This window comes from Somniosus microcephalus, chromosome 7 (genome assembly GCF_052327205.1).
Source record: "Somniosus microcephalus isolate GS21.2 chromosome 7, FLI_Smic_1.0, whole genome shotgun sequence".
Lineage (NCBI taxonomy): Eukaryota > Metazoa > Chordata > Chondrichthyes > Squaliformes > Somniosidae > Somniosus > Somniosus microcephalus.
In genome coordinates this window covers 17344225-17366482 of record NC_140993.1, presented here as the reverse complement: position 1 = coordinate 17366482, position 22258 = coordinate 17344225, and the positions used below count along the sequence as shown (strand labels likewise).

The window sequence follows — 22258 nt, the reverse complement described above, 5'->3', positions numbered from 1 at the left end:
GACGCCTACGTAGCCGGCATCAGGTCCAACTATACACGGCAGAGGCTGCTGGAACAGAGGGGGCTCAACCTGCAGAAGACGGTGGCCCTCGCTAACTCGTTAGACGTGGCCCTCCAGAACATGGACGCCTACCCCCCCTGACCGGATGGCCACGTGGATGTCACGGGAGCAGCCATCTTGGGACCCGGTAAGGCCACAAGCCGCCAGCAGCCCAACTACAGCTGCAATGACCAGAGGCCAGAAATGCTACTTCTGCGGCCAGGCCAAGCACCCCAGACAGCAATGCCCAGCAAAGGACGCGACCTGCTCCAAATGCAGCAAGAAAGGCCACTACGCGAGAGTGTGCAGGGCGAAATCGACCCCCAATTCCAGCAGCGCCGCGTGTGAACCGTGCAGGCCGCCATTTTGGACCCCACCAACCACGTGTGAGCCGTGCGGGCCGCCATTTTGGGCACCACCGGCCGCGGGGGAACCGCCCTCTTGGACACCATTTCGGGACCAGGCCCCCGGCGTGGGCAAATACTACAGCGACCCACCAACCTCAACGATGGCCTCCATCACCCTGGACCAATCTAGGCCCCATCAACTAGCCAGGTCCATGATGAACGTAAAGGTAAATGGCTATGCCACAAATTGCCTTTTCGACTGCGGAAGCACGGAGAGCTTCATCCACCCCGACACGGTGCGACGCTACTCCCTATCGGTTATGCCCACACGCCACCAGGTCTTTATGGCCTCAAAGTCCCATACGGCGGACATCGGCGGCTACTGTGTAGCGACTCTGACAGTGAACGGCGTGGAGTACAGAGATTTTAAATTCCTTGTCTTGCCACAGCTCTGCGCTCCCGTACTGCTAGGATTAGACTTCCAGTGCCACCTGGAGAGCGTCACGATGGCATATGGCAGGCCCCTGCCCCCACTTACAGTCTGCAGCCGGCAGAATTTAAACACAGCGCCGCGCAAAGTATGCAGCCTGTCCACCCTGAAGGTCAAACCCCCCCCGTTGTTCGCTAACCTCGCCAAAGACTGCAAGCCAATTGCTACTAAAAGCAGGCGGTACTGTGCCGGGGATAGGAGCTTTATTAAATCAGAAGTAGAAAGACTCCTGAGGGAAGGGATTATCGAGGGCAGCACCAGCCCATGGCGAGCCCAAGTGGTGGTAGTAAAGACCGGCGAAAAACAGCGCCTGGTTATTGATTACAGCCAGACGATCAATCGATACACGCAATTAGACGCATACCCACTACCCCGCATATCTGACATGGTCAACCAGATAGCACAATATCAGGTATTCTCGACGATTGATCTGAAGTCGGCATACCACCAGCTCCCCATCAGGCCTGAGGACCGCCAGTACACGGCCTTCGAGGCTGACGGTCGCCTCTACCACTTCCTCCGAGTCCCCTTCGGCGTCACCAATGGGGTTTCGGTCTTCCAAAGGGAGATGGATAGGATGGTTGACCAGAACGCGCTGCAGGCCACCTTCCCCTATCTAGACAACGTCACCATCTGCGGCCATGACCGGCAGGACCACGATGCCAACCAAGAAAAATTCCTCCGTACGGGCCAACGGCTGAATCTGACATACAACAGAGAAAAATGTATGTTCCGCACCGCACGCCTCGCTATTCTTGGCTGCGTGGTGGAAAACAGAGTCATCGGCCCCGACCCCGACCGAATGCGCCCCCTCCTGGAACTACCCCCCCCCCACTGCCTAAAAGCCCTGAAGAGATGCCTAGGGTTCTTCTCTTACTACGCCCAGTGGGTGCCCAACTATGCGGACAAAGCCCGGCCCCTCATCAAGTCATCTTCCTTCCCCTTGACGGCAGAGGCCCGTGCGGCCTTCACCCTCATAAAAGAGGACATTGCGAAGGCCACAATGCACGCAGTGGATGAGTCCATCCCTTTCCAAGTGGAGAGCAATGCATCCGACTTCGCCCTAGCCGCAACCCTTAACCAGGCGGGGAGACCCATGGCCTTCTTTTCACGGACCCTCCAGGGCCCTGAAATTCGACACTCCTCAGTCGAGAAGGAGGCCCAGGCGATAGTGGAGGCTGTACGGCACTGGAGGCATTACCTGGCCGGTAAATTTTCACCCTGCTCACTGACCAACGGTCAGTAGCATTTATGTTTAACAACAGACAAAGGGGGAAAATCAAAAATGATAAGATATTGCGGTGGAGGATCGAGTTATCCACCTACAACTACAATATCTTATACCGGCCCGGGAAACTTAATGAGCCCCCAGACGCCCTATCCCGTGGGACATGTGCCAACGCACAAGTCGATAGGTTACGGACCCTCCACAATGATCTCTGCCACCCGGGGGTCACCAGGTTCTTCCACTTTATTAAAGCTCGCAACCTGCCTTACTCCATCGAGGAGGTCAGGACCATGACCAGGAACTGCCAGGTCTGCGCCGAATGCAAACCGCATTTTTATAGGCCAGACAGGGCACACCTGATTAAAGCCACCCGCCCCTTCGAACGTCTCAGCGTCGATTTCAAGGGGCCCCTTCCCTCCTCTGACCGCAACACGTACTTCCTCAATATTATTGACGAGTACTCCCGTTTTCCCCTTCGCCATCCCCTTCCCGGACATGACCAGCGCCAGTGTCATCAGGTGCCTCAACAACCTGTTCGCCATATTTGGCTTCCCCAATTACATCCACAGCGACAGGGGCTCGTCGTTCATGACCGACGAGCTGCGCCAGTACCTGCTCGAGAAGGGCATAGCCACGAGCAGGACTACCAGCTACAACCCCCGGGGTAACGGACAGGTAGAGGGAGAACGCAACGGTGTGGAAGACCTCCATACTCGCCCTAAAATCCAAGGGCCTCCCAATCTCCCGCTGGCAAGATGTCCTCCCCGATGCGCTCCACTCCATACGATCACTGCTCTGTACTGCCACAAACGCCACCCCTCACGAGAAGATGTTCGTCTTCCCCAGGAAATCCACCTCGGGGACATCACTACCACCATGGCTGACGTCTCCGGGACCCGTCCTGCTCAGGAAACACGCGAGGAGCCATAAGACGGACCCCCTGGTCGAAAAGGTTCACCTCCTCCATGCCAACCCACAGTACGCCTACGTGGTGTATCCTGACGGGCGGGAGGACACAGTCTCAATTCGAGACCTCGCACCCTCAGGTGCCACCCGAAACACCATCGATCACCATCCACTACCTCCACCCACCACCACTACCCACGACGCACCACCGGGGTGTCTACCACGAACTGACGACATGCCGGTGCCATCCCTACCCCGAGAGGACGACACGCCAGTGCTCCGTCCCACGCGAGAAGCGGCCGCGGGCAAAGAACCGCCGCAACCGGCACCGCGAAGATCATTACGGCAGACAAGACCCCCGGAGAGACTTTCGTATACGAACTTTTGAAACACTTCACCCCGCCGGACTCTTTTTTAAACGAGGGGTGAATGTGGTAAACCACTGCTAACTCTGTACATGTCTGTGTGATAAACCACTGTTAACTCTGTACAGGTCCGGGCATGTCTCCGCCCCTGGCTCCACCCCTAAGCCCGGGTATAAAGGTGACTCACCACCCTTCCCCCGGGAGCTCTTAGGATGGATCCACTAGCAGAGGCATGCTCCAGTTCTTAGTCAATAAAAGCCTACTTCGTATAAGTTCAACTCGTAGTCTTTGGTGTTGTTGATAGTGCATCAATATGTACGTGCAAATTAATAGGAGCGTGGAATTAAACTTTACTGGGGTAAAACGTGTCTTGGGCAGTAGCGCAAAACAGACCATAGCGAATTGGCCGTGGGTTTTACACACAACCCGATTTACATCGGCGTCAATGGAAATTAAAAAAATCGGGCGGTGCGTAAAACAGGCGGATGAACCGCTACCACCCTAGACTATTTTCAGCCCTATACGCAGTGAGGCTCCATGGCGTTCACTGGTGTAACAATGAAGACAAAGAGCTTAGACACGCTGATGTAGAGCATCCAGCAATTTACTTTAAGCAAGGGAGGCATTTTATACAATTAGTCCGGCCATTGCAGTTATTTCCATCCCTCTTTGAAGCAGCACCTCACCCTCCCCATCTCACACTCAGTTTCCCCAAATAATTTTGAAGTACTCAAGTCTTTAGACGGGCGACAACCCCTGTACAACTCACCTTCCCGCTGTCTGCTTCGGTACAAAAGCATCCGCTTCGGCCCGAAGCAGCGTTTGGATAGCTCCAGCGAGCTGCACCTTGCAGGAACTACTGTGGCCCATTCCCAAACACAACTTGGAAACGCCATCCTCACCCTCGCAACAGCTCGACTGAAAGCGCAGCCAGGACTGAAAAATGCCACTCTCCCAAATTTTCATAATGTATAAAGAGGACAGTCGCCCCCCCCCCAAAAGCAGAGATAAAACATAATCAGAATAGGGTCTTGGATAGTTGTAAAAACACTGCACCCCACCACTGAACACGTTTACAGCCCAACAACCCTGCAAATCTACTGAGCAAAAGTTTGGCTCCATTTCTCCCCTAAAGAACATTATTTTGCAACCCCCCCACCCCATTAATGAACAAGATTTCAAACTCTACCCCTGTTGGCTACATTTCCCATCTCAACCCATGCACTGGCTGCCAATCCCTCCACCTCCTCCCACTCTCACTGGGTGCAATCGTCTCTCTCCGATTACCCCTACCCCACTTCAATTCCTCTTTTACAGTAACCCCCATCACCAACTGCATTTCCCCTCCACAGTACCACCTCGACTGACTGCATTTCTTCTCCCCCAATGGCTGGCTGTTCTATGCCTCAAACCACTTACCTTCACTGCACTGAATTCTGCTTCCCCAGTACGCCCTTCCTCTCTCTCTCTCTCTCTCTCTCTCTCTCTTCCACTGTCCTTTTCCTTCCCTCTCTCCCTCCCCCGACTTTTCACATCTCTGCTCCTGCCTCTCACACCCGGATTTTCCTCCTCCTCAATTCCCTTTCTCCCTCCCCACCTTGGTATTCCTCACCCTCTAACCCTGCGTGAGCTGAAAAATCCAAATTGGTCTCAAACATCTGTACACAATACCACAGGGAATCTTTTGAGGGTGGGAAAAAATATACAATGCATACATATTAATTTGCTAAATTTATTTGAACAAATCAACTTAGAAATTCATTGCATTTTAACAAACTTTAGAACATGTAAACATACTTGCTATGTTTCTGGAACAGGTATAAATACATTTGTTTAACTTTAGTAATCAAGGTAATTACAAAAGCACAACAAATACCACGTCATAACCAATTAAGGCAGGTTACTGGGAGCATAATGACACTCATTATTTAAACTTTGCAAAACCTTAGGAATCTGGTTGCCACCAAACTAAGTAACAGTCATGAGACAGTAGATTAGTGGACGAGGAACCATTAGTATCCGCTCGTTTTAAACTTATGCTCCATTTTCTTTCGCTGTGCAGCACGAACATCTTACACCCATTCAAAAACAATAATCATGGCTTACGATGATCAGGTTAACTCAAGTAGGTGGTGTAAAATACCATGGTCCTTATCGAGAGAATGTACATTTGGTAAAGTTATTAAACAATGCACATGGCTTTGCATGCACGAGTCATCTCTTAACAATACTCAGATGCCAACACTGCAAAGTCAAAACTGGAATTTTTTTTTTTTTTTTTTTTTTTTAAAACCTGCAGCAGGGTTATGGTTTAGGTTCTAACCAGACTATTTAAGTTTAATATTTTGTATTTTTCTCTAATATCTGTGCTTTAAACTCGGACCTCTAGTTTTAAAACCTTTTATTTCAAGTATTTCCATTTGTTCTTAACCAATTAAATTGTTTCCCCTCTCTCTGGCTTTCTCAACCGTTTGAAGGCACGAGTAACGAGGCCCTCTGACCAACAGCAGCTCTGTTGGCTGCGACTGATCGGTATCCGTTTGATTTATGCTGATTGCCGAAGTCTAGTGATCGACCATTGAACGGTGTTAACACCCACCAGTCTTTTGGGAGTGGGTGGGGGGTGGGGGCAAATTTTCAGCAGAACCAAATTGCAGGTTAGACAATCCCACTTTAATCATCAGCGGGATGGCATCTGGAGATTGATTTTTTTTTTGTAAAAAAGAAAATATCTGTCTAAACATCTGGATATTTTGTAGTGCCTGTCCAATGTTAATTGACACTAAACACCACACCACCATATGCAACTGCTAATTTCTCCCCACCCACCCTCCCACTGTTATGAATCAGCATTTAATGATTCTTAGAAAACTGTCATTTCCCTTTAGGTTATCTAAACACATTTCTCTCTACACACTACAGGTTAAGGCAGTAAAATGTCATTCCTGATATAAATTGAAATTCTGTCCACAGATATTAAAGCTATCTAAGTGTTTTCTTCCCTTTTTCCTTCTGCTTTGCGCTCAACCCGAAACCGTCTCAACACCATGTGATCTACAATTAACTGTGGTTTTCTAAAAGTGATGTGCTCACTGCAGCGCAGACTCTCTCCCGCTCCCGGCCGGAAACAACTTGCAGTCTTCACGCCGTTGAAATTAAACCCGAGTTTGGGGATAGGGGTGGGGTGGGGTGGGGAGGAGGGGGCGACGAGAGGCAGAAACCGAAAAGCGAAATCTTGCCGTGAATTACTCCTCATAAGACCCAGTTTTCTGAATTTGAACGTCGACTTTCAGTTGTAAATTTCTAGTGTGGAGCGAATGGTCATAATATATGATTTGGTTCTGCACAGATTTTTCCTAATACCTTAAAAAAAAATTAAAGAAAAAGACAAAAAAAAAATCACACGTTTTCTAGTGTCAACAAACTTAGACCCAGCATAAAGGTGGCTGTAGACAGCATCAGTGTGTTTCACTTGAAGTTTGTTACATTGTACCAAATCAAGTTGCTCATGCGCATCACAATAGGTTTTAATAAAAATTAGTCAAATTTTCTTCTATAAAATTCTGTACATTTTCACAAATTATTGCATAAACAGATTTTTTTTCTTCAAGATCATTTTGCATAACAACTGACCGCTGAATACAAAAAAACACACAACTCATGTTTCCCTTCTTGCTCGCTTCTTCTTCTTGATCTGCTTCGGCGACTCCCAGCTATCTTCCGATTTCGCTGAAACGAAGAGAATATAGGATTGGGACAGCGGGCACCATTAGTCACAATAACGCGTACCTTTGATCAAAAAGCACGACCGCCGTAAACAGAAACAGGAAAAGCAGCAGCGCCACATTAATCGCCTTCTGAATATTTAACCGCAAGCCATGTTAACAGAGCAGCAATAAATGTTCCCATTAATTCTTTTTCTTCCGGGTGCGTGGCCCCTTTAACGGGCTGCGCCGCCCATCGAAACGTCTGCGCATGGGTGGTTATTTCGATTGAAAATCTGGCCTGCACGGCCGTGCGGCTTAACAGGAACATTGCAGGGCAGTACTGTTTCATTCCCCGTTGACTGATGAGACAAGCATCGGAGAAAGACACATTATTCACAGATTCGAATCATTTTTAAAAGCTATATGAACACACATGTAACCAAGAAACACCTGTCTTTAAAGTCAGAGTGATTTTAAGGTTAGTGCATTGAGCTCTTTCTTTACACGACGCATTGCCTCTGCCGAAGACAACTTGAAATACACTTCAAACTATTTTCTTTGTCTAGAGAGGTGGTCACTTCATAGACGCGTGACCGGGCCCATTCGTATATAAGAACATAAGAAATAGGAGCAGGAGTAGGCCATACAGCCCCTTGAGCCTGCTCCGCCATTCAATAAGATCGCGGCTGATCATCGACCTCAACTCCACTTTCCCGCCCAATCCCCATATCCCTTTTTTTTTAGTGCCCCCAAAATCTAGCGATCTCAGCCTTGAATATACTCAATGATTCAGCATCCACAGCCCTCTGGGGTAGAGAATTCCAAAGATTCACAACCCTCAGTGAAGAAATTTCTCCTCACCTCAGTCCTAAATGGCCGACCCCTTATCCCGAGACTGCGACCCTTAGCTCTAGACTCACCAGCCAGGGGAAAACAGCCTCTCAGCATCTACCCTGTCAAGCCCTCTAAAGAATTTTACATATTTCAACGAGATCACCTCTCATTCTTCTAAACTCCAGTGTTTTGTGTTAAACGGGCCTCCGAGCCCTTTCGGGATGCATCTAGCACTATGAAGAATGTGGGTGTGGAACTATTACTACACACGTCCGATGTGTGATTCTGCCTTGCCTGTGTCTGGTAAACGTCGACTGCCTACTTGAAAATTCTCTGCTCTGTCCTTCCCCCTCCCTCAAGCGGATTCCAGCCAGGCTGCGCAGAGTGAGCGTGCGTTTCAGCATTTCTAGGCCACGGCACTTGTCTGCCACTTAAATTCTATTTGGCTACGATAGCATTTTAACAGATTGTGTTGTACAAGGAGTGATCTTCGGAAGGTAAGAAGCAGCCGCCTCAGGACCATTAAAGATATTCTAGTTCAATTAAAAAAATAACTACTGAAACATCTCAAAAACAGCTTTACAGCAATTCCAAAATGTGCTGCTCTTAAAATTGCACAATCTGTGCCTTCAAAATTGAACTGGTTTTCTTCTATTTCTACAGCGCCTTTCATGTCCTCGGGACGTCCCAAAGCACTTTACAACCAGTGAAGTACTTTGGAAGTGGAGTCACTGTTGTAATGTGGGAAACACGGCAGCCAATTTGCGCACAGCAAGCTCCCACAATCAGCAATGTGATAATGACCAGATAATCTGTTTGAACGAGGTTGGTTGAGGGATAAATATTTGCCCCAGGACACCAGGGAGAACTCCCCTGTTCCTAGGCCTCTATGAGCTATTTCAACACTATTCATAGAGTACATGTTCACTTTTTTAAAATCTTTCTTTGTAAAGTACTTTAGACTTGTCTACATTAAGCTGCATCTGCCATCGTTCTGCTCACTTGTACATTTTACCCAAACTATTGAGATTTCTAAGCTACCTCCCGATTCCACTGGCATCCTGGTCTAGTATCAGCTGCAAATTTGATCACTTGGATCAAGTTTCTGAATTAGGACATTTAGGTAAACCAGAAACAGCAGTGGTCTCAACACTGAGTATTGGGCACCCTACTCAGTACTTCCCTTTCCACCTCAATTTTTTTATTTTTTAAAAACTCGTTCCTGGGATGAGCAGAGAAGGTTGAGAGGAGATTTGATAGAGGTGTTCAAAATCATGAGGGGTCTGGACAGAGTAGAGAGAAACTGTTCCCATTCATAGAATCATAGAAATTTACAGCACAGAAGGAGGCCATTCGGCCCATCGTGTCCGTGCCGGTCGACAAAGAGCTCTCCAGCCTAATCCCTCTTTCCAGCTCTTGGTCCGTAGCCCTGTGGGTTACGGCACTTCAAGTGCATATCCAAGTACTTTATAAAAAAAAAAAAATGTGATGAGAGTTTCTGCCTCTCCCACCCTTTCAGGCAGAGAGTTCCAGACCCCCACCACCCTCTGGGTGAAAACATTTCTCCTCAAATCCCCTCTAATCCTTTTACCAATTACTTTAAATCTATGCCCCCTCTGGTTATTGACCCCTCTGCTAAGGAAAATAGGTCCTTCCTAGCTACTATATCTCAGCCCCTCATAATTTTACACATCTCAATTCGGTCTCCCCTCAGACGCCTCTGTTCCAAAGAAAACAACCCCAGCCTAGCCAATCTTTCCTCATAGCATATCTTCCTGCAGTCTACAGCTTTCTTCTTCATTATCAACCACACGGCTAATTTTTGTATCATCTGCCAGCTTCTTAATCATACTTCCTACATTCAAGTCCAAATCATTGATATATACCACAAAAAGCAAAGGACCCAGTACTGAGCCCTGCGGAACCCCACTGGAAACAGCCTTCCAGTCACAAAAACACCCTTCGACCATTACCCTTTGTTTCCTGCCTCTGAGCCAATCATGGATCTAACTTGCCACTTTGCCACTGGCGGAAGGGTCGAGCACCAGAGGACACAGATTTAAGGTGATTGCAAGAAAAAACTTTTTACTCAGCAAGTGGTTAGGATCTGGAATGCACTACCTGAAAGGGTGGTGAAGGCAGACTCAATCACAGCTTTCAAAAGGGAGTTGGATAAGTACCTGAAAGAAAAGCATTTGCTACGGGGAAAGGGCGGGTGAGCGGAACGAGCTAAGGTGCTCTTGCAGAGAGCCGGCACGGGCTCGACGGGCCAAATGGCCTTCTTCCGTGCTGTAACCATTTTATGATTCTAATGATGTGGGCGCCGCTGGCAAGGCCAGCATTTATTACCCATCCCTAATTGCCCTCGAGGTGGTGGCAGTGAGCCGCCGCCTTGAACCGCTGCAGACCGTGTGGTGAAGGTACTCCCAGTGCTGTTAGGGAGGGAGTGCCAGGATACTGACCCAGCGACGATGAAGGAATGGCCGATATATTTCCAAATCAGGATGATGTGTAACTTGGAGGTGGTGGTGTTCCCATGCCCTTGCCCTTCTAGATGGTAGAGGTCGCGGGTTTGGGAGGTGCTGTTGAAGATGTAACGCCTCAAATGAGCATTTATTGTTTTCTACCCTTTAACCGATTTCTTATCCATTCCCAGAGTTTATCCTCAATTACTGCAGCTTCAAGTTTAATAAACAGCCTATTATGTGGTACATTGTTAATTGCCTTTGGAAGTCAAAGTACGCCACACTGTAGGACTTTTTATAGTCCATTTGGGTTGTCACTTCCTTGAAGCTGAAGAGGTTGGTCCAGATCCATATTTAAGAAGTCACACAACACCAGATTATAGTCCAACAGCTTTATTTGAAGTCACAAGCTTTCGGAGCGCTGCTCCTTTGTCAGGTGAAGTGGAGAGATGCATAAAGACACAGCTTATATAGTCAGAGAATAATGTCAGATGTTTACAGGTAATCTTTGATGTAATGTTTTCCTGACTGACCTGTTTGGACACCATTCACACCTTTAATTGCTGTGATTATCTCTCTGCCGAGGTGTGATAAATGGCAGTTAGAAAGATTACCTGTAAACATCTGACATTATTCTCTGACTATATAAGCTGTGTCTTTATGCATCTCTCCACTTCACCTGACGAAGGAGCAGCGCTCCGAAAGCTTGTGACTTCAAATAAAGCTGTTGGACTATAACCTGGTGTTGTGTGACTTCTTACATTTGTCCACCCCAGTCCAACTCCGGCATCTCCACACCAGATCCATATTGACTGCTATTTACTGGTACGTACATAAGCTGTATATACCATGTACAGAAGCTGAGGGAGTGGAGTGGGATAAAAGTAGTGTTCTTTTGGCACTGGGGCCTTGTTTTATATCCATCCCAGGCTGAGGGAATGAAAGTCTCCCACTCTGTTGCTGAAACAAGTTTGAGCAGTCCCATCCCAGCTCAACTCAATAGATTCATTGCTCAAAATTATTAAATACGCAATGTCATTCAGTCAGGCCCCAGGGATGGGAGAAATGGGAAATGCCGAAACAGCGTGGGTACTTTTCTGAGGTTGGGGAAAGGCAAATTGCCAAAGAGCAGAAAGAGCTTTACTCCAATTCTGGTTGCATCATTTGCAACCTAGTGATGCTTTACGCTGCCACTCCAGTACGGAACCGAGTGGATGCGGAGTTATCGGAGGCCCCTCCGTTTGGGAGAGGTTTCCTCTGCCGGTTTTGGTGATTCAGGTGGTATTAAATGTTCTATGGCACTATTTGAAGAGGAGAACATTCCTCCCTCAACCACACAGTTTGATCGATCATTCATCCCATGGGTTTATGGGATGCTGTTAGCGCAGAATGGCTGCTGAGTTTGTCTAGACAACCATCACTGCACTTTCTTGAGTAATTCATGGTGTACATTGCTTAGCAATGTTTTGGTGTGAAAGATGCTATATTTGTTTCTGTTCGTTCCTGGGATGTGGGCGTCGCTGGCAAGGCTGACATTTATTGCCCATCCCTAATCGCCCTCGAGAAGATGGTGGTGAGCTGCCTTCTCAAACCGCTGCAGTCCGTGTGGTGAAGGCCTTGGACAACGTGGACCACTTTCCATACCTCGGGAACCTACTGTCAACAGGGGCAGACGTCGACGACGAAGTCCAACACCGCCTTCAGTGTGCCAGTGCAGCCTTCGGTCGCCTGAGGAAGAGATTGTTTGAACACCAGAACCTCAAACCCGGCACCAAGCTCATGGTCTACAGGGCAGCAGTGATACTCGCCCTCCTGTATGCTTCAGACACATGGACCATGTACAGCAGGCACCTCAAAGCACCGGAGAGGTACCACCAATGCTGCCTCCGCAAGATCCTGAAAATCCATTGGCAGGATAGGTGCACCAACGTCAGTGTTCTCGCTCAGGCCAACATCCCCAGCATCGAAGTTTTGACCACGCTCGATCAGCTCCGATGGACGGGTCACATCGTCCGCATGCCTGATGCGAGACTCCCAAAACAAGCGCTCTACTCGGAGCTCAGACACGGCAAGAGAGCCCCAGGTGGGCAGTGGAAACGCTTCAAGGACACCCTCAAAGCCTCCTTGAAAAAGTGTAACATCCCCATCGACACCTGGGAATCCCTGGCCCAAAGACCGTACAAACATAGAAGATAGGAGCAGGAGTAGGCCATTCGGCCCCTCGAGCCTGCTCTGCCATTTAATGAGATCATGGCTGATCATCCAAATTCAGTACCCTGTTCCTGCCTTCTCCCCATATCCCTTGATCGCTTTAGCCTTAAGAAATATATCTAACTCCTTCTTGAATATATTTAATGAATTGGCTTCAACTGCCTTCTGTGGTAGAGAATTCCACAGGTTCACCACTCTCTGGGTGAAGAAATTCCTCCTCATCTCTGTCCTAAATGGCTTACCCCTTATCCTTAGACTGTGACCCCTGGTTCTGGACTCCCCGGCCATCGGGAACATCCTTCCTGCATCTAGTCCTGTTAGAATTTTATAAGTTTCAATGAGATCCCTTCGTTCTTCTAAACTCCAGCGAATATAAGCCCAATCGACCCAATCTCTCCTCATACATCATTCCTGCCATCCCAGGTATCAGTGGAGGAGAAGCATCCGGGAAGGCGCCGAACACCTCGAGTCTTTTCGCCGGGAGCAAGCGGAAGCCAAGCGCAAACAGCGGAAGGAGCGCACGTCAACCCAAGCACCCCACCCACCTGCCCCTTCAACCACCGTCTGCACCACCTGTGACAGAGACTGTAGGTCCCACATTGGACTCATCAGTCACCTGCGAACTCATTTTTAATGTGGAAGCAAGTCATCCTCGGTTCCGAGGGACAGGGACAGACGGTGCTCCCACAGCGCTGTCAGGGAGGGAGTTCTAGGATTTTAACCCAGCGACGATGAAGGAACGACAATATATTTCCGAGTCAGGATGGTGTATAAATTGAATGGGGAACTTGCAGGTGATGGTGTTCCCATGCACCTGCTGCCCTTGTCCTTCTAGTTGGTAGAAGTCATGGGTTTGGGAGGTGCTGTTGAAGCAGCCTTGGCGAGTTGCTGCAGTGCATCTTGTAGATTGTACACACTGCAGCCACGGTGCGCCGGTGGTGGAGGGAGTGAATGTTTAAGGTGGTGGATGGGGTGCCAATCAAGCGGGCTGCTTTGTCCTGGATGGTGTCGAGCTTCTTGAGTGTTGTTGGAGCTGCAACTCATCCAGTGGATGAGTGCTTAGAGACATTTTGCTGTGAAAGATGCTATATAAATTCAATATTAGTGATGCATTCTTCTTGAAGAGCACAACAATTCAGCATAAAATTGGGAGGGGGAACCGCAAAAAGAAAAAGGTAGTAAATGACTGCTTTTTGTGTGGCATAGGCGCTCATCAACTCAATCTCAACTTCAATGTAACTCCTTGTTGCACTGCATAAACATCACATCTTTTCCATAACCAACACTTAGATGGTACAAGAGTGACTGGTCTTCACAACATAGTGAGAAAGGTCTCTTACTGAAGAAAGACTAAACTCAAAGAACGCAGATCTTTGAGGTATTTGTCAATTCAGGAAGGGACCATATGGACTGAAATTAAAACAAATAGGAATTATTCCATCTGAAAACATAACTATGAACTCTGCATAGAGGTTTTTTTTTAAAAATTCATTCATGGGATGTGGGCGTCGTTGGCAAGGCCAGCATTTATTGCCCATCCCTAATTGCCCTCCAGGTGGTGGTGGTGAGCCGCTGCCTTGAACCGATTTACCGCAGAAACATTTTATCTTGGAGTCCAATTTGTAGGTCTACATTTATGGTAATGCAGCTATTTCGCTCCCTCCTCCACTCTCTTCAGTGAGGAGAGAATCGTGGCAGAGTACGCTTATACGGCCACCAGCAGGCTTCTGGTACCGTACCAAGAGACCATTCTTCAGTCGTAACCCTACCAATGGATGCCAGCCGGCGATTCAACTGTGGAGTCATTCATTTGCTTCTCACTTGACATTCGCGCAGACTTGCCTTCCAGGCGGCATTAAGAACATAAGAAACAGGAGCAGGAGTGGGCCTAACGGCCCCTCGAGCCTGCTCCACCATTCAATAAGATCATGGCTGATCTTCGACCTCAACTCCACTTTCCCACCCAATCCCCATATCCCTTAATTCCCCTAGAGTCCAAAAATCTAACGATCTCAACCTTGAATATACTCAAAGACACAGCATGCACAACCCTCTAGGGCAGAGAATTCCAAAGATTCACAACCCTCTGAGTGAAGAAATTCCTCATCTAGGTCTTAATGGCCGACTCCTTATCCTGAGACTATGGCCCCTAGTTCTGGACACTCCAGCCAGGGGAAACAACCTCTCAGCCTAACAATCCCCTGCAGAATCTTGTATGTTTCAATGAGAATCAGCTAGAGTTGGAATGTGGGCTAATTTCTCTCCCCTCCTTTGACGAAGGGGTGTTGTAGCTCCCCCTAATGCTGCCTTGACCGAAATCAGCAAACTCAACAAAGACAGCAACTGAACTGAAGACCTTCCTGGTGCACTGGCTTAGCATTACACACGCCACACACACCACTCATACCCACGCGCACACTGTGCAGTTATCCCATGAGCCATCGTGCGACGACCTCACCGTCTTTATGACAGGAAATGCCAAAGCTGGTTACAATACTGCTAGTTATTTGTTCAGTTATTTTTTTTTATATTCGTTCGTGGGATGTGGGCGTCGCTGGCAAGGCCAGCATTTATTGCCCGTCCCTAGTTGCTCTCGAGAAGGTGGTGGTGAGCCGCCGCCTTGAACCGCTGCAGTCCGTGTGGTGAAGGTGCTCCCACAGTGCTGTTCGGGAGGGAGTTCCAGGATTCTCCATGCTAAATAGAAACTTTGTAAGTTGTAGCTTAATGTACCATAAAATTTGTCTGATCTTCATTACATCACATATACACACACGTTACTGGACTCGTAATCCCGAGGCCCGGACTAATGATCCGGAGACATGAGTTCAAATCCCGTCACAGCAGCTGGGAATTTAAATTCAGTTAATTAAATAAATCTGGAATAAAAAGCTAGTATCAGTAATGGTGACCGTGTGACTACCAGATTGTCCTAACACAGCTGTTCACTAATGTCCTTTAGGGAAGGGAATCTGCCGTCCTTACTGAGTCTGGCCTATGTGTGACTCCAGACCCACAGCAATGTGGTTGACGGTTAACTGCCCTCTGAAATGGTCTAGCGAGCCACTCAGTTGTATAAGGCGGTGGCTCACCACCACCTCGAGGGCAATTAGGGATGGGCAATAAATGCTCGTCTTGCCAGCGACGCCCACATCCCATGAATGAATTAAAAAAAAGTCTGATCTTCATTACATATATACATACAACCCTGGCCACATTTAGAGAGGTTTCAAACACTGACCTTGTGAAGGAAGCAGGCTGTTCTGTTTCGTGGCAGAAGCGGATGGTTCCGACTCTGATAGTGTGTCTGGCACTTGGGAAGGGATATCCTCGGAAGAACTTTCCACAATTACAGCTGGTTCTTGGGTGATGACTACTGGCTGTGCCTCTTCAACCTGGAAGGAAATGACAATTTAAAATCTCCTAAACCTTTTTTTTTTAAATAAGAAAACACAATTCTGCAAACGAAAGGAGGAAACGCTCGACATGTACGGATGTAGGATCCCACCTGAAACGTTAACCCATCTTTCTCTTTCAACAACTTGCATTTGTATAGCAAATTTAATGTCGAAAAACTTCCCTTGGCACTTGAGGTTTAAAGATGCGGAGTCCAAGAAGAGGAGATTGGGTGGGGGTGGCCCAATGTTTGGTCAAAGTGGTTGGTTTTAAGGAGGTTTAGGGAGGGAATTACCGAGCGTAGGGCCTAGCTACCAATGTCAGGTGAAGGGAGTGGAGGATGCACAAGAGGCCAAAGTTGGAGGAATACAGAGCTCTTGAGGGGTGTAAGGCTGAAGAAAGTTAGAGATGGGGAACAGCGAAGCCATGGAGAGATTTAAACACGATGAGGAGAATTTTAAATTTGAGGCACTGAGGGACCAGAAGCCAATACATGCCATCGAGCACAAGGTGATGGACGAGTGGAACTTGGTATGGGATAGAATACAGGCAGCAGAGTTCTGGATGAGGCGAAGTTGATGGAGGGCGGCCAGGGGAGCACTGGAATAGTCAAGTCTCCCGGCCGGCTTGCTCCTGGGCCCAGCAAAGTCAACCATCCACAGGTCCAGGATGCCTGGAATCGCCTCTGACTGCTTGTCCATATTTAAAACTGTAGTTTGCACTCGAGTGACCCTTTAATACCACCACAGTGTCCACTGGATACTCTGTGACCAGTGAGCACTGCGTGGAATATTTTGTTTGTCTTAAATCGCTTTAATTAAATTGTTAATTTTGTTGACTAGCCCTCCTTAAAACCTTTAATTGGAGGCACTCGATCTGCCTTCATAGGGATGGGCTTTTCCCAATCCTACATTTCCACAGGCCTATCGTAAAATAGGATTCTATTATCCTGTATATTTCATGTTCCCAACTTCCAAAATCTTACATGGGGCCAAAATGTGAGCAAATAGTTCTGATCACATTTACCTATTCTATTCCCAAATCCCTTCAACCACTTTTCCTTCCTCCACCTCTCCAATCTAACCTTGAATGCTGACGTAGTTTTCTGCCTCAATCACTAACCCCGGAGTGACTTCCACCACCTCACACCAACGCTCTCCTCCACTCTTGTAAAACTCTTACATTTAATCCTGTACCTATGATCCCCCTCAAAGCTGCAGGTTCCATGGGAATGGATAAAAAAAAAATGTGGAAGGGAAGATGAGGTACGTCAGGGTATGAGGGTAAGTATTGAGTGGTATGCCCAAGGGCTTGGTGTTGGGACCACTGCGGTTTGTAATTTACATAAATGACCCGGATTCAGAAACTCAACGCAAAGAGGTCAAATTTGCAAACGATACCAGTGGGGCAGTGGACACGGGGGAAGCAGCTTAGGAATGACAGAATATGTAACTGAGCAGAGCAATGGCTGATGTAATTTAATACAGTCAAGTGTAACATAGGAACAGGAGTGGGCCATTTAGCCCCTCGAGCCTGTTCTGCCTCTTCAATGAGATCAGGGCTGATCGGCCTTTGCCCCATATCCATTAATACCTTTGGTTAACATAACACAGGAATTAGGAGCAGGAGTAGGCCATTCGGCCCCTCGAGCCTGCTCTGCCATTCAATAAGATCATGGCTGATCTTCAATCTCAACTCCACTTTCCAGCCCTATCCTTATATCCCTCGATTCCCTTAGGGGGAAAAATTCAGTATCGCCCCGTTTGGGGCGCCATTACCGGCCGTGCGCAAAGTTTAGCGCCTGCCGCTAATTATCGCCTCCAACGGCAAACTTGGCTTTAATCGCCCCGGAGGTGATTGGAGCGCTAAATCAGGCGCTTCACACCTGTCTTAAGGCGCAAAGGCCGAGGAGTGAGGCGCTACCTCAGAGCGCTGGCGAAGCAAGGAAGGGCAAATCAAAATGAACCTGCAAAGTGCTGCTCAGTACCCAAAACTCCTTCACACAGCGTTGAATCTCTCCAGAAGTCTCTCTCTCTCTCTCTCTCAGAATGCGTGGTGCAAAAATGTCACCGACAAAAAAGGCAGGAAGCGGTCGCCTTTAAATAGCGCTCCCCCAGTCCCTTTCTGACAGCAAAACGCTCCCCTCAACTTGTCGTTGCTAGCGGCAGGCGGTAAGGCAGGGGGCGCCACTCAATATCCAGTCCGGGGCGTTGCATACTCGACTGACGTCAGATCTGCCGGCGCAGGAGATTGTGGCGGTAGTGTTTAGCGCCGCCGCAAAATGTCTAGTTAATTTCGCGAGCGGCGCAAACATCGCCGCGCCCGGGCGCTAGTTGCTTTGCGCCCCAATTAGTGCCCTAATGCACTAACGGGAGGCGCAAACAACTGAATTTTTCCCCCCTAGTGTCCAAAAATCTACCTACCTCAGCCTTGAATATACTCAACTCTACATCCCTTTTGGGGTAGAGAATTCCAATGATTCACAACCCTTTGAGCGCAAAAATTCCTCCTCATCTCAGTCTTAAATGGCCGACCCTTTATCCTGAGACTATGCCCCCTAGTTCTAGATTCTCCAGCCAGGGGAAACAGTCTCTCAGCATCTATCCTGTCAATCCCCCTCAAAATTTTACTTGTTTCAATGAGATCACCTCAAATTCTTCAAAACTCCAGAGAGTATCGGCCCATTCTACACAATCTCTCCTCATAGGACAACCCTCTCATCCAGGAATCAATCTAGTGAACCTTTGTTGCACCGCCTCTAAGGCAAGAATATCCTTCCTTAGGTATGGAGAGCAAAACTGTACACAGTACGCCAGGTGTGGCTTCACCAAAGCCCTGTACAAATGCAGCAAAGTGGTTACTTTACTAGACTAGTAATCCAGAGGCCTGGACTAATGATCTGGAGACATGAGTTCAAATCCCACCATGGCAACTGGGGAATTTAAATTCAATTCATTAAATAAATCTGGAATAATAAACTAGTATCAGTAATGGTGACCATGAAACTACCGGATTGTCACAACAACCCATCTGGTTCACTAATGTCCTTTAGGGAAGGAAATCTGCCGTCCTTACCCGGTCTGGCCTATATGTGCAACGCGGTTGACTCTTAACTGCCCTCTGAAATGGCCCAGCAAGACACTCAGTTGTCAAGGCAGCAGCTCACCACCACCACCACCATCTTCAAGGGCAATTAGGGATGGGCAATAAATGCTGGCCTTGCCAGCGACGCCCACATCCCGTGAATGAATATAAAAAAAATTTTCCTTACTTTTGCACTCCAATCCCCTTGTAATGAAGGCCAACAGACCATTTGGCTTCCTAATTGCTTGCTGTAGCTACATGTTAACTTTGTGTTTCGTGCAGGATACCCAAGTCTCTCTGAACACCAACATTTAATAGTTTCTCGTCATTTAAAAAAAGATTCTGTTTTTCTATTCTTCCTACCAAAGTGAATAACCTCACTTTCCTACATTATACTCCATCTGCCACCTTCTTCACTACTCACTTAACCTGTCCAAATCCCTTTGCAGACTCTGTCCTCCTCACAGCTTACTTTCCCACCTAGCTTTGTAACAAAAATCCACCAATCTCAGATTTAAAATCAACAATTGACCTAGCCAATATTTATCCCTCAACCAACATAACAAAAACAGATTTGGTCATTATCACATTGCTGTTTGTGGGACCTTGCTGTGTGCAAATTGGCTGCCGCACTTACCACATTACAACAGTGACTACACTCCAAAAAGTGCTTCATTGGCTGTAAAGCACTTTGAGACGTCCGGTGGTCGTGAAAGGTGCTATATAAATGCAAGTCTTCTTTCTAGCATCAACTGCCGTTTGCGGAAGAGAGTTCCAAACGTCAACTACCCTTTGCGTGTAGAAATGTTTCCTAACTTCACTCCTGAAAGATCTGGCTCTAATTTTCAGGCTTTGTCCCCTTGTCCTAGACGCCACAACTAGCGGAGAGAGTTTCTGTCTGCAGTAACGAGCTGCACACAGCAAGAACGCTGTTGAAATAGTTATGAAACAGAAAGAGACCCATGTGTTTCTGTAAACTCAATGCTCAGCGTATCCAACCAATGCAAGGCAGTCAACAATGGCAAATAGACGTTGAACTGTATAGTCAAAAGAGTAGAATTAAGTCAGAAGAACCTGGGACCAAGTTATATCGTGCTGAGGTCAGACAGCATACATTTCTCAGAGATGAAATGGAGACAGCCAAGTGCTGGAGGCCGTGTAAAGAAAAGGGAGGGGTGAGAATGCACTAGAGGCCAGAGTCAGAGAGATGGAGTGGGCGGGGGTGGTAAATTATATCACTGCAGTTGGTTAGAGATAAAAAGGCACAAAGCCATGGAGGGACTTGCACGAGAATTTTAAATTTGGGGCATTGAGGGACCGGGAACCAACACAGGTCACCAAGGGCAGGAGTGATGCGTGAGGAGGACGTGTTGCGTGATAGGAGAGAGCAGAGCTTGGGATTACCCGTCGTTAACTGAAGGTGGAGGAGGAGACACAGCAAAAGAACCAAATGAGGTGCTAAATTTTGAACTCGACAGAGCAGCTCGGTCTCGCACATCAATTAAAACCCCCGTCTCTGGAATCGGCAAGATTTCACACGTCAAATCCAACTTTTAAGTCTGCCATTTATTAAAAATTCACACGTTCCGACGTGCTAATTCTTACCTCAGCTGGTTCACTAGTGCATATGGTTTCAACGGGTGGAGCAGTCTCCTTTTCAGGCTGTGCTGGTACAACAAGCTGCTCCTGGTCTCCACTAATGGGCTCCTTGTCTTGCTCCTCCACCTCCTTTCATAAATACAGTAAACATTTTAAACACTTAAAAGCAGGGGTGAGAATTTCTTAACTTTTATTCCCTTCAGAATATTTTTGAAAATTAACGAAACAGAAAATTGCTTAATTAATATTTTGGCATTCTAATCCCTGCATGTAACCGAGGATTGTCCCTTTAGAATCAGTTTTGCCTCACTCCCTTTCTCTCCCACCAACCCCCCATTTATCTTCCCTCCTCTAGTGTCAGCTGCGGCTCAGTGGGCAGCACTCTTGCCTCTGAATCAGAAGGTTGTGGGTTCAAGTCCCACGCCAGGGACTTGAGCACAAAAATCTAGTCTGTCACTCCAGTGCAGTGCTGAGGGAGCGCTGCACTGTCGGAGGCGACGTCTTTCGGATGAGATGATAAACCGAGGCCCCATCTGCCCCCTCAGGTGGATGTAAAAGATCTCATGGCACTATATCGAAGAAGAGCAGGAGAGTTCTCCCCGATGTCCTGGTCAATATTCATCCCTCAATCAACATCACTAAAAATAGATTATCTGGTCATTATCACATTGCTGTTCGTGGGATCTTGCTGTGCGCAAATTGGCTGCCACGTTTCCTACATAACATAAGTAGGAGCAGGAGTAGGCCATACAGCCCCTCGGGCCTGCTCCGCCACTCAATAGTATCATGGCTGATCCGAAACTAAACTCACATCCACTCCCCGTAATTCCCTTATCAGCTAGGAAACTGTCTATCTCCGTTTTAAATTTATTTAATGTCGCAGCTTCCACAGCTCTGAGGTAGCAAATTCCATAGATTTACTACCCTCTGGGTGAAGAAGTTTCTCCTCATCTGTTTTGAAAGGGCAGCCCCTTATTCTAAGATTATGCCCCCTAGTTCTAGTCTCACCCATCAGTGGAAACATCCTCCCCGCATCCACCCGATCAAGCCCCCTCATAATCTTATATGTTTCGATAAGATCGCCTCTCATTCTTCTGAATTCCAATGAGTAGAGGCCCAACCTACACAACCTTTCCTCATAAGTCAACCCCCTCATCTCCGGAATCAACTGAGTGAACCTTCTCTGAACTGCCTCGAGAGCAAGTATATCTTTTCTTAAATATGGAAACCAAAACTGCACGCAGTATTCCAGGTGTGGCCTCACCAGTACCCTGTATAACTGCAGCAAGACTTCACTGCTTTTATACTCCATCCCCCTTGCAATAAAAGCCAAGATTCCATTGGCCTTCCTGATCACCTGCTGTACCTGCATACTAACCTTGTGTTTCATGCACCAGGACCCCCAGATCCTTTTGTGCTGTAGCACTTTGCAGTTTCTCTCCATTTAGATAATAACTTGCTCTTTGATTTTTTCTGCCAAAGTGCATAACCTCACACTTTCCAACATTATATTCCATCTGCCAAATTACTGCCCACTCACTTAGCCTATCTATGTCCTTTTGCAGGTTTTTATGTCCTCCTCACTCACTG

General features: G+C 47.6%; 1 protein-coding gene across 4 annotated transcripts in view; it reads right to left on the bottom strand.

The window, feature by feature from the left end:
• Nucleotides 1–5093: 5093 nt before the first annotated feature.
• mtdha (metadherin a) overlaps nucleotides 5094–22258 on the bottom strand; it is a 91349-nt gene continuing 74184 nt past the window's right edge. For all 4 annotated transcript variants that reach the window (XM_085992270.1, XM_085992272.1, XM_085992269.1 and 1 more), the window contains 3 exons: nucleotides 20675–20797; nucleotides 15831–15984; nucleotides 5094–7104 (listed from right to left, as the gene is read on the bottom strand). In XM_085992270.1, coding sequence (XP_085848396.1) covers nucleotides 7034–7104; nucleotides 15831–15984; nucleotides 20675–20797 — 348 coding nt within the window. In that variant the 3' untranslated portion in view covers nucleotides 5094–7033. The remainder of the gene's footprint in view (nucleotides 7105–15830; nucleotides 15985–20674; nucleotides 20798–22258) is intronic.